Raw genomic sequence first — 13,998 nt, 5'->3', positions numbered from 1 at the left:
ATTTTGAGCAAAGGACCCAAACATAACTGGGGAAATACATCACAGAAACCGAAAACGCTATACAAAAAATCCCATTCGATTTACGCGACGAAGCCAGATACGAAATCAAAAAAAGACTTCCACAATATATGAATAGAATTCACGATAATATTAAAAACTCAAGGACAAGATTAAACAGAACAATCTACTCGTAACTAAAGCCGACTAAGGTAATACTACTGTTATCATCGACAAGGACGAATATATAACAAAAACTGAAGAATGTTTTCAAGATAGTACCTTTCATATCAAACGTAAAGATCCAACTACTGATATACAAGAAATTTCAAAGCATTACTAAAAAATACACATTTTTTTAACGGAAGAAGAATCTGCGAAACTTATCGTAATGAATCCGCAAGTACCGACCTCGAAAGCTTACCCCAAAATACGTAAAGAACACATACCAATGAGACCCATCATAAATTATAGATCAAGTCCGACCTATAAACTTTCACAATTTAGTCAGAAATTCCTTAAGAAACACTACGTATTCTTAGCCATAAAAACAGTACGGAATACAATAGAATTTTACAATATTATGAAATAACTAAAGATTGAACAATACCATAACCTTGCATCATTTGACATAATAGATATGTACCCTAACATACCTACACAGAAAACCATAAAAATAATTGAATGCAATTTAAAAAAACTAAAGTAATTTAAGCACCTTGGAAATAGAAGAGATTATAAAACTACTCGAATTTGCCATCAGTAACAATTATTTCAAGTTCCACGATACTATTTATCAACAGCAAGGCCTACCGATAGGATCTCCAGCCTCAGGCATACTTGCCGAAATCTACATAGATCATTTGGAGCATCAATCAATAAAATAGATAACATATTTTTCTGATGCTGATTTGTTGATGACATTTTTGTTATCATCGATAATAGATTTACCAATGAAACCAACATATTGAACCAATTGAATACAATAGACCCACACATAAAATTCACTTAAGAAATAGAAAACAACTGTACCCTAAACTATTTAGACATATCCGTAACCAGACATGAAAATCACCTATCTTACAGAATATATAGAAACCCACACACACCTCTAACACAATTAAAATGAATTCTACTCATCCTAATATACACAAAAGAGCAGCATACTATAGCATGATACATAGAGCAGTTAGCATACCGTTAACAAAAGAAGAATTAAATAAAGAATTATGACTAATTCATGAAATAGCCAAACACAATGGGTATAAGAAAGAAATGATTAACAGAATTATTCATAAAATAAAATTTCAATCCAAATCAAAATTAACAAAAACAGAAAAATCCAAGAAATATGACGTATTATTCACCTTCAATAATACGCATATATATCCCATAACCAACATTTTCAAAAAATACAACCTAAAAATAGCATACAAAACTATACAGAACAGTGCCAATATCATACACAATGCTAAAACAATCAACAGCAATAATAAATACAACCATTCAGGGGTATATCGGATAAAATGCAAAAACTGTGACACCAGCTACATTGGACGTACTGACAGGAACTTTCAAATCCGTTATAATGAACACCTAAATGCCATAAAACACAATCATTTTTCCTCCATAGGCCAACACATTGAAGATTATAAATACAAATTCACAAATATCAAAAATGACATGCAAATTTTGAATATAAACACCAAGGGCCTCTTGCTCAACATACTGAATCCACACTACGTCTATAATTTGCCTTTTAGAGATGCAAAGTGTTCTTATCCTTTGTGCACGTATGTGACAAAATATTTTTTTAAATGAGATATTGGTATTTTAAATGTAACTCATATTACAATTCAAGCCATTAAATTTTTAATATAATGCACAGTTATGGACAACCAGACTTAATGATAACACTCAAACTGAAGAATTAAGAAATAGTGCAAGGAACTTGAACATTCACAAGCATGAAAGTGTTTTATGCATATGTTCTTTTCATTTTATGTAGTTTTAAGTTTAGGAATATTCCCTTTTCTCAGATGTGCAATTTGACTAATGCCCTACTCATGCGTACAACCTGACATGGTACCGTTGCATGATATTCCTTTCTAAATATGGTAATGTTGCAGGTTATAAATATCATTCCGTACTGACGGTTATCACTTTACAAAAGAAAATTTTTAAAAATCCTCCTTATCAATACAAATCAACTCATCTGTTAGATGAAGCAAAGTCTAAACATGTTTCAGCCTAATCTCAAGGCCATCCTCAGTAGCAGAACAGTAATTACATAATACACAAACAAATTTAAAATCGTATTGAAGTGACAATGATCATGATTAGTGAATTAAAAAACATATTGAGGTATAAAGTACTCTCGTCTAATAGATCATTCTTGAATTGTCAATTAAAACTGCTGACTGTTAAAATGAAGACACTGTGCTGAGGAGTATAGAGAGACCGTCAATACTATGGATTAAAACATGTGTAACATCTGTAATGAGAAAAAGGAAATATGAGTGGATGAAAAACAAGATAAAAAATAATGTACGAAAAGAAAACTCATATAACTTACTTGTAACAAAAGTTGTCATCTCAAATGGAGATGACCTTGTCAGTCTCAAGTCACATTGCCTGTGTGTGGCTTACTGTGTATCTGTGTTGATGTGGTTGGGAGGGGGAGGGGCAAGGAGGGAGGGACGATGTGAATCACGGAAGGAGTGTGTTGATGGAAGGGGGGGGTCTTGTTCTAGAATGTTGGTAGTGAAACTCGTTTTTACTACTGAATTGTTCACAGATGAGCGGGACAAAGGTTTCCAATAAAATATTTTTCTTTTCATTGATTTCATTCAAGTTGTGTACGGGATTGTTATATTGGTCGATATCTATATAAATATTCTGTAGTATATTAAGTAAAGGACCTTTCTGTTCGTAATGCAGGATCTTTAAATCTTGATCAATTGTTATGTATTTATGATTTTTCTCTCTACAATGTTCGCTCATGGCTGAGTAGAGATTATACTTTAGGGCATTGAGGTGTTCGGAGTATCTTACATTGAAGCTGCGGCCAGTTTGTCCAATATAGGTTGAAAGACATGATTGGCATTTTAATTTGTATATCCCAGAGTACTGGTATCCGGTACTGGTAAACCCAATAAAGAACAAGTCACCAACATATGCAATCTCAAAAAGAAAATTAAGGATAACGCTTTAATAGTAACTAAAGCAGATAAAGGTAATGCTACTGTAGTTATGAAGAAAAGTGACTACGTAAATAAAGCACAATCCTTCTTTACTAACAATAACTTTAACGTAATAAAAAAAAGATCCCACTAATAGAATACAAAGAGAACTGAAAGCTTTAATTAAGAACATTTTATTCTTGTTTAATGACCTAGAAAAATCAAAATTGATCATCCTGAATCCCAAGTTACCTACGGCGAAAGCGTTACCGAAGATTCACAAGGCGGATGTCCCCATAAGGCCCGTCATTAACTTCAGAAGTGGTCCGACGTACTAAATATCCCAATATATTCACAATTTTCTTAAAGCACATTATTTCTTTCAAGCTAACACATCAGTTAAAAATTACCATGAATTCTGCAATAGAATAAAAAAAATCTCACGTTACCGAAACATTACACCCTTCACTCCGTGGACATATTCAATATGTACGCGAATGTACCCGTCAATTAAACCATCGAAATAGTAAAAAACAATCTTTCCAAATTCAGTAAATTGACCGTAGGGGAGATAGAAGAGTTTGTTCAGATCCTCAAGTTCACATTAAATAATGGGTTCTTCACTTTTAACACCATCATATATCAACAGAAGGGTCTTCCTATGGGGTCACCGGCCTCGGGAATCCTCACTGATATTTACGTAGATTTCCTTGAATACACTCACATTATAGGTAAAATTAATGGGATCAAACATTGGACTCGGTATGTGGATGATACTTTTATTATCCTGAATTCTCACATTACTGATAACAACACTGTTCTTGAATTACTTAATAATCTGGATCCACACATAAAGTTCACGATAGAATCTGAGAACAATAATTCCCTTAATTATCTCAATTTAACTATTACCCACAATCAGAACAAAACCCTTTCTTTTAATATTTACAGGAAGCCCATCACACAGTAAACACAATCCACCAAACTTCTCTACACCCAGGGACACGGAAGAAGGCAGCTTACAATAGTATGATTTTCAGAGCTCTCAATGTTCCGTTATCCCGTAAGAATTTTAGAAAGGAAATCAACACCATTTATGCAATAGCCGAAGGTAATAGTTTCAGTAAAGCTTTCGTGAACAGAATTCTCAATAAATTTAAAAGTAAAACCAAGACCACCTTAGAAAAAGAATCTTCCCCTAAAGAGAAGTTCACCACATTTACCTTTAATAATAATAATAACATATATCCTATTTCAAACATCTTTAAAAAACACAAGTTACTGGTCGAGTTGGCCGTGCACGTAGAGGCGCGCGGCTGTGAGCTTGCATCCGGGAGATAGTAGGTTCGAATCCCACTATCGGCAGCCCTGAAGATGGTTTTCCATGGTTTCCCATTTTCACACCAGGCAAATGCTGGGGCTGTACCTTAATTAAGGCCACGGCCGCTTCCTTCCAACTCCTAGGCCTTTCCTACCCCATCGTCGCCATAAGACCTATCTGTGTCAGTGCAACGTAAAGCCCCTAGCAAAAAACAAAAAACAAAAAAAACCACAAGTTAAAAGTAGCTTTCAAGACCGTTCACACCAATGCGAAAACGTTTTTTAATTCTTATACTATCAACAGCCACCAAAAATATTCAAACTCTGGGATATACAAATTAAAATGCCAATCATGTCTTTCAACCTATATTGGGCAAACAGGCCGCAGCTTCAATGTAAGATACTCCGAACACTCAATGCCCTAAAGTATAATCGCTACTCAGCCATGAGCGAACATTGTAGAGAGAAAAATCATAAATACACAACAATTGATCAAGATTTAAAGATCCTGCATTACGAACAGAAAGGTCCTTTACTTAATATACTGGAGAATATTTATATAGGTATCGACCAAATAACAATCCCGTGCACAACTTGAATGAAATCAATGAAAAGAAAAATATTTTATTGGAAACCTTTGTCCCGCTCATCTGTGAACAATTCAGTAGTAAAAACGAATTTCACTACCAACATTCTAGAACAAGACCCGCCCTTCCATCAACACACTCCTTCCGTGATTCACATCGTCCCTCCCTCCTTGCCCCTCCCCCTCCCAACCACATCAACACAGATACACAGTAAGCCACACACAGGCAATGTGACTTGAGACTGACAAGGTCATCTCCATTTGAGATGACAACTTTTGTTACAAGTAAGTTATATGAGTTTTCTTTTCGTACATTATTTTTTATCTTGTTTTTCATCCACTCATATTTCCTTTTTCTCATTACAGATGTTAGACACGTTTTAACCCATAGTATTCTCGGTCTCACTACACTCCTCAGCACAGTGTCTTCATTTTAACAGTCAGCAGTTTTAATTGACAATTCAAGAATGATCTATTAGACGAGAGGACTTTATACCTCAATATGTTTTTTAATTCACTAATCATGATCATTGTCACTTCAATACGATTTTAAATTTGTTTGTGTATTACGTAATTACTGTTCTGCTACTGAGGATGGCCTTGAGATTAGGCTGAAACATGTTTAGACTTTGCTTCATCTAACAGATGAGTTGATTTGTATTGATAAGGAGGATTTTTAAATATTTTCTTTTGTAAAGAAATATGGTAATGTTTGCAATTGTACGATGTGTTATATGTATATGTATGTTCAGCTGAGGATGACCCGTTAGGGTCGAAACCAGTCCTGTATTTTTAATAATAATAATTATAAACAAGTATTGATTAGTTGGAGTTCCTCTCCTCTTTGCATTTGTAGAATTCAAATAGATGATGATAAAGAATAATTATGAACTTGAAACAATCGGTGGATCCGATCCGCAATGCCCTACCTTCCCTAAGTTAAAACAATCGTATAAAGAGAACAAGCGACTGCTTCCAAAGCAAAGGGGTCCAAAATCCTGGTCACCGGCCCCTCGTAATGGCACTAGTTACTGGTAAAGTGGACTCGTGGTGTTCCTTCCTGTAGTGGTACTAATCACAGGTAATGTAGACTGATGGTGTTCGTCACATAGTGGATCTAATCACAGGTAATATAGATGTATGGTATGTTGCATATTATGGTACCACTCACTGGTAGCACAGACCCACCTCATATAATGGTACTACTCACAAACAACGCAGACCCATGGTGTTCCTCACTTAGTGGGGTACTAATCACGGGCTACGTTTACTCATGGTGTTCCTCACATAGTGGTACAAATTGTAGGCAATGTAGACCCACGGTGCATCAAATATTATGGTACCACCCACAGGTAACACAGACCCAGGGTGTTCTTCACATGGTGGAACTAATATCAAATAGTGAATATTTAAGATAAACTTTAATTCTTCTGGCCAGAATTTCAGAAATATTACCACTTGATAACAGCTGCTTCCTACATGATTACATGACATGATTACTACTACTGGGGTTCGATGGAGACAGGTTCATCTGGGACCACAATCAATGTTGAATAGAATGTGAATCAGTCAAGATAATCAAACACAATTTTTCTCATGAGAAAGATGAATTCTTCCTCTTTTGAATGGTGTGCAGCACGTAATGCCGTCTCTTGGCAGAACACAGAAATATGTGCTCAAATCTGACCAAGCTTCACACGGCTCTTATACATTGTGTTCCACGTGCTATTACACAGCTGCGAGCTGTGAGTGTATGCCATTGGATAAAACAAATATTAAAAAATAAATGAATCTTCAGGAAAGAAACAGTGTGTATACATAAACTAGTGAAGAAAATGCTAAGGTGGTACAACAGTGTTTGTGAAAAACATTGTAACACAGTGTATTCCATTGGTAATATGAATTTTTTGTTGAATGGTTTTCTCATTTGTTTGAGAACCACTAATAATATTATAAATTACTTCTTAAGTCTCTTTCCCCTCTCTATTTCTGTTGTTTAGTTACTACCACGGTTGCAAGAAGTTGTGCAGCGCCGAGATGATGGAGATAATCCTATTGACATAAAGCTCCGTCAAGTGTCAGAGGAGCTACACGGCGTTGTTGTGTCTTACCTTGGTGCTGCATTGGATGGGATGATGAAGTGTGCTGAAGATCAGTGTCCCCATGTTCTGGCTGATGCTCGGGTCCAGGCAGAGATACGTAAAATGTGCCGCGAGAAGAATTATTTGCCTGCTGAATTTGTGCATTCTTGTGTTGTGGAGCAGGCTGGCACTGATATCATCAATAAGGTGAAGTAAGTATTTTGTTTGTGTGATTAATGCTTGTGTTGGGTAGTCTGTCCCTGAAGATGGCCCATTATTTGTTATTGTGTTTACAGCGAACTTAATCTCGCTGTAGCGGCCCACGTTTCTGATCGCATCACGGATGAGGTGATAGAGTCTCTCTCAAAGTGTTACAAAACATTGGTGAGTATAATCTTCATTGTGCTAGACTAATTCTCATATACTTAGACTATTTACTTTTTTATTTATGATGGTAATGATGATGCTTATGCTTGTTGTTTAACCTTTTAAGTGCTGCGTTACCAGCTGAGTTCTTTCATTCGTGTGTAAGAAAATTGTACAAGGCTCTATTTTTAACTTATCAGTGGGGTGATTAGCTTAAAATGTTTACAGATGTTGGTTCTTTATAAACCTAGATGGAAAAAGAAAATCCTACACTTATGTTCAATATTATTTTGAAAGAAAACAAACTTACACTTTTTGTGCCCACGCGTACACCATCTTTATACAAAGTAAAGAGCCCAAAATAAAATTATTTCCTAAAACCTGTAGGCAACTAATACATGTAACTCCTTACAAGTTCGGTACGTAAGTTGATATTTTAAAATACTTTCTAACCCTGGAATGTGCTCACAGCTCAATGTTTTCCACTAGTTGTTTGTGATTCAGTACACATTTGTTTCATCAACAACCAACTGCACCAACGCCACTGACAGAATAGTTTTAAAAAAGTGAATGATTTTGGGGTTGTTTGAAAGTCTGGTGCTGAAAAGTCATCCATCCGCCACAAAAATAGTGATGAAATAGCTATTGAACTCGCTGTGTTTTTCTTACTGCATTTAGGAGGAGGTTCTGTTTCTTTCTCACTTACAATATTCTCAGCACACTCTGTATCACTCTCACTTTCAAAATCGCTTAACAATTCATTAAAATCACCATCTTCATCATCACTTTCCACTGTAGTCAATAACTGAAAGATTCTTTGATCAGAAATAACATTGCTGCGAGAGCAACTAGCCTGTTGTTCTGCCATGCTTGTTTACATCACATGAGCTCCACAGACGTCTACAGAAAGCTCTGTAAGTTACTTCCCGAAGCTATTAGTCATGATCAATTAGTTCTAAATAATGCCCAACAGATGGCAGAACATGCCATAGATGGAATCGGCATTCGAGAGTGAAGCGAGAAACTAAAAAAAAATTAAAAGTTCCCGTGCACCGTCTATAGACGGGCGTAGCAGTGATGGACCGGCCTCGTCAGCCCATCTATAGGTGGGGCCTGACATGTAGGTCATCAGCCCCTAACTTGTTTATTGAGGTTATAAAGGAATGATAAGTACGGCATATAGAAAACAAAGTCGGTGCACTTACTATGCACTGGCAACAGATCATGTTCTTGTCGCTACAGCTACGATGCATGACAGAATGGATGAGGCAAATGTAATTTAAAGGCTCTTCAGTGTGTCGAACACACAGGTTAAATAGGTTTATCCTCTGTTTAATAATGTGTGTTTGACAGACTGAAGAGCTTTGCAAGTGATGATACTATACTGTAGGATGCTAATTAGTTTATTAATAATATCACCTATTAAGCACATTAAATTTTTGAACAATTAGGAATTTATCATTATTACCACATAAATGTGAGACATGTTTTGCCTTTCATAGAACGCATCATCAGTCACTGTACCTCCTCAAGGTTAAATCAGGTACCTGATTTATATTTAAATTATAATTAATAAGAATTAATATTGACACATTTACTGTAGGAGAAGTCTAATGAGAAAAACAATGTTCGGTATTAATATGAATAACAACATATCAGCCATTGGCTGTTGATTGCTAGTTATTTAAGGCACGTAACAGTGTCCCACAGCAGTAGTCCGACATTTCTAAGAATGTAGTGTCAAAGTTTCATGTCGGACCGTGATGATTTGGCTGATTTTCTTTATATTGCTTCATTTCCCACTTAATTTTACTTTTCTTTTCTAAACATTCACTTACATACATACATTATCATTATAGACTGTTATGCCTTTCAGCATTCAGTCTGCAAGCCTGTGTGAATTTACTAAACGTCGCCACAATACTCTATTTGCAACTAGTGCTGTGGCCTCATTTAGTTCCATACCTTTTATCTTTAAATCGTTAGAAACTGAGTCTAACCATCGTCATCTTGGTCTACCTCTACTTTTCTTACCCTCCTTACCCTCCATAAGAGAGTCCATTATTCTCCTAGGTAACCTATCCTCCTCCATTCGCCTCACATGACCGACCATCAAAGCCGGTTTATACATACAGCTTCATCCATCGAGTTCATTCCTAAATTAGCCTTTATCTCCTCATTCCAAGTACTCTCCTGCCATTGTTCCCACCTGATTGTACTAGCAATCATTCTCGCTACTTTCATGTCTTTTACTTCTAACTTATGAATAAGATATCCTGAGTCCACCCAGCTTTCGCTCCCGTAAAGCAAAGTTGGTCTGAAAACAGACCGATGTAAAGATAGTTTCGTCTGGGTGCTGACTTCCTTCTTACAGAATACTGTTGATCACAACTGCGAGCTCACTGCTTTACCTTTACTACACCTTGATTCAATCTCACTTAATATATTACCATCCTGGGAGAACACACAGCCTAAATACTTGAAATTATCGACCTGTTCTAGCTTTGTATCACCAATCTGACCTTCAATTCTGTTGAATTTCTTATCTACTGACATCAGTTTAATCTTTGAGAGGCTAGTTTTCATACCATACTCAGTACACCTATTTTCAAGTTGCAAGATATTAGACTGCAGGCTTTCGGCACAATCTGTCATTAAGACCAAGTCGTCAGCATAGGCCAGACTGCTTACTACATTTCCACCTAACTGAATCCCTCTCTGCAATTTTATACGTTTCAGCAGATGATCATGTTAACTACGATCAGCAAATGTGAAAGATTACAGCCTTGTCTAACCCCTGTAAGTACCCTGAACCAAGAACTCATTCTACTATCAATTCTTACTGAGGCCCAATTGTCAACATAAATGCCTTTGATTGATTTTAATAATTTACATTTAATTCCATAGTCCCCCAATATAGGGAACATCTTTTCCCTCGGTACCCTGTCATATGCTTTCTCTAGATCTACGAAACATAAACACAACTGCCTATTCCTCTCGTAGCATTTTTTAATTACCTGGCGCATACTGAATATCTGATCCTGACACCCTCTCTGTGGTCTGAAACCACACTGGTTATCATCCAACTTCCTCTCAACGACTGATCGCACCCTCCCTTCCAAGATGCCAGAGAATACTTTGCCTGGTATACTAATCAATGAGATACCTCGATAGTAGTTGCAATCCTTCCTGTTCCCTTGCTTATAGATAGGTGCAATTACTGCTTTTGTCCAATCTGAAGGTACCTTACCAACACTCCATGCTAATCTTACTACTCTATGAAGCCATTTCATCCCTGCCTTCCCACTGTACTTCACCATTTCAGGTCTAATTTCATCTATTCCTGCTGCTTTATGACAATGGAATTTATTTACCATCCTTTCCACTTCCTCAAGCATAATTTTATCTACATCATTTTCCTCTTCCCCATGAGCTTGGCTATTCGCAACACCACCAGAAAGATTTCCCTTTACGTTGAGATGATGTTCAAAATATCCCCTCCACCTCTCCAGTGATTCCCTGAGATCTGTTATTAGTTCACCTAAATTACTCAAAACACTGTTCATTTTCTTTTTCCCTCCTTTCCTAAGAGTCTTTATTACTGTCCAGAAAGGTTTCCTTGCTGTTTGACCAAGCATTTCCAGGTTACTACCAAAATCTTCCCACAACTTCTTTTTGGATTCAACAACTATTTGTTTCACTCTGTTTCTTTCATCTACGTACAAATCCCTGTCTGCCTCGGCCCCTGTTTGGAGCCATCTCTGATAAGCCTTATTTTTAAGTTTACAAGCTGCTCTCACTTCATCATTCCACCAAGATGTTTGCCTTTTCCCATCTTTACACACAGTTGTTCCTTGCTGTTTCTACTACAGTATCCCTGTATGCCACCCATTCACTTTCTATATCCTGGACCTGCTTACTGTCTACTGTTCGAAACTTCTCACTAATCATATCCATGTACTTCTGTCTAATTTCCTTATCCTTTAGATCTTCTACCCTTATTTGTTTGCAGACAGATTTCACTTTCTCTACCCTAGGCTTAGGGATACTTAGTTCACTACAGATCACATAGTGGTCTGTATCATCGAAAAATCCACGGAAAACTTGTACGGTACATGGAAAATTCTAAATCCCCATTGAGGGAATTAGATATTTTTCACCAATAGAGCATGTCAAAAAATGTCAAAAACATATCAGATGTAAGGCTTTTCAGGCGTTTGCTCTATTAACCAGCGTTTCGTCTTAGGTCTGACACTAGACTCATCAGAGTGGGATGTGTCAGACCCTACCCACTGACGCTGGGGTGTATGCAGGTGAACTTATCAGAAGCCCTTATAAGAGGCACAGTCTGGTAACTGCATCGGGAGATAAATCTCCACAATGGAATTATTGCCCGCCTAGCAATTCCGAATGGAAAATTCTACATACACCCCAGCGTCAGTGGGTAGGGTCTGACACATCCCACTCTGATGAGTCTATTGTCGGACTTAAGACGAAACGCTGGTTAATAGAGCAAATGCCTGAAAAGCCTTACATCTGATATGTTTTTGACAAACTTGTACATTGCTAATAGATTTCCTGAATTTGAGGTCAGTTAAGATATAGTCTATGATGGATCGGGTACCCCTATCCTATGCTTGAAGAATGTATTCGTAACTGCTAAACCCATACTAGCACAGAAGTCCAGCTAACGCTTCCCATTCCCATTAGCTTCCATATCTTCCCTACATTTCCAATCACCCTTTCGTATCCTTCAGTTCTATTTCCAGCTCTTGCATTGAAATCGGCCATTAGCGCTATTCTATCCTTGCTGTTGACCCTGACCACATGTCACTCAGTGCTTCATAAAACTTGTCAACTTTGTCCTCATCTGCACCTTCACATGGTGAATACACTGAGACAGTTCTCGTCCTAATTCCTCCAACTGCCAAGTCTACCCACATCATTCGCTTATTTACATGCCTAACAGAAACTGTGTTGCGTGCAGTGGTATTCCTGATAAACTCTCATAGGTCCGAGGCTTGCTTAAAATGTTCTGAGCTCGGTAAATTCATGAAGCAGGATGGTAACCTACTTACACAATCATAGTCCAAGTGAGGATCTCTCCTCTAACGGGTTATGGATCACCGGTAGATTGTATAGTCCTAGCCGCCTGAGCACAAGAAGTGCCATGACTCAGAATATGTCCGAGATGCCCACTCCCATTCCATAGCAACTGGTATCCCGACTCTCAGGACCACTTACTAGACTACTCAGCCGTTGTCCTTGATTCATGAACTAGGACGTGACTACAGTAACCCACACCATGAACGGAATACGAAATAATTTGAGAGATCACTCCACCATGTCAGAGAACCACAGATTCATAAATACCACAGAAATGGCAGTTTGCATTCTCTTAGCAATGGTTGGATCTATGACCAAAGACATCTGTCATATATGGACTATCTCTTCAGCACCAACAGTAATGCAAGATAAAGACATCATAAGAAATAAGTGTCATATTAACCTCATTATTTACATCATAGTGTAATGTTTTGTATTAAGACTACGATTTTCTTGAAAGATAAAGTGACAAATAAGTGTTGGATGCATGTTTAGTTTTAATGGACTCATGTGTAACCACAGCATATTTTATCTGTATTTCAAGACATGCCAGTAGTATTATATTAGGTGTTGGTGTTTGCAAGTTGCTTCTAATGTTCTTTTATATTTATATTTTAAGATTGAAGATAACCCAATACAAGGGTTGAAACTAGTCCCGATATGTAATAAATAATATTAACTTTTTTCTTTTTGCTAGTTGCTTTACGTCGCACTGACATAGATAGGTCTTATGATGACGATGGGACAGGAAAGGCCTAGGAATGGGAAGGAAGCGGCCATGGCCTTAATTAAAGTACAGCCCCAACATTTGCCTGGTGTGAAAATGGGAAACTACGGAAAACCATCTTCAGGGCTGTCGAGTGGGGTTCGAACCCACTATCTCCCGAATGCGAGCTCACAGCTGCGCGCTCCTAACTGCACGGCCCGGTATTAACATATTATATACAGTGTTGAATAGTGGAATTTCTCATCTTTGTTGATAGTGATTTATCATCTATATGGACCAAAATGAAATTAATTTCATATGATCCCTTAAGTATTTCAAAAAGAGCTTGATTTTCTGCAGCGTATTTCAGATAATAATACAGTAGCTGCTATTCATTCTGAGACCAAACAGAGTAATTAGATCTGGATGTGCCGCTCTTCTGAGCTAGATTTTGTTAATGCAGTGTCTAATTAAGCAAAACAGGCGGTTTATCTTGTAGTACATTGTTAATAAGCCTGCATTCCTTTATCCAAACGGCATGAAGTTGAATTCATATATGCCAAACGGGATGATACAGATTTTTATTTTTATTTTGTTGTGCCAGTAGGATCCGATAGAAAGCCTGCGGGAGGTCCATCTTGGAAAGAATTCTCC

General features: G+C 37.2%; 1 protein-coding gene across 3 annotated transcripts in view; it reads left to right on the top strand.

Annotated features, from left to right (window-relative positions):
- The window catches only part of LRR (Leucine-rich repeat), an 808,120-nt gene that overhangs the window by 533,400 nt on the left and 260,722 nt on the right, over positions 1 to 13,998 (top strand). For all 3 annotated transcript variants that reach the window (XM_067142208.2, XM_067142207.2, XM_067142206.2), the window contains exons 19-20: positions 7,086 to 7,378; positions 7,463 to 7,550. In XM_067142208.2, the coding sequence (XP_066998309.2) occupies positions 7,086 to 7,378; positions 7,463 to 7,550 (381 nt within the window). The remainder of the gene's footprint in view (positions 1 to 7,085; positions 7,379 to 7,462; positions 7,551 to 13,998) is intronic.

The sequence above is a fragment of the Anabrus simplex genome, chromosome 2, assembly GCF_040414725.1.
Source record: "Anabrus simplex isolate iqAnaSimp1 chromosome 2, ASM4041472v1, whole genome shotgun sequence".
Lineage (NCBI taxonomy): Eukaryota > Metazoa > Arthropoda > Insecta > Orthoptera > Tettigoniidae > Anabrus > Anabrus simplex.
The sequence above is the reverse complement of the archived record's forward strand: the minus strand, read 5'-3'. Positions and strand labels throughout refer to the sequence as shown.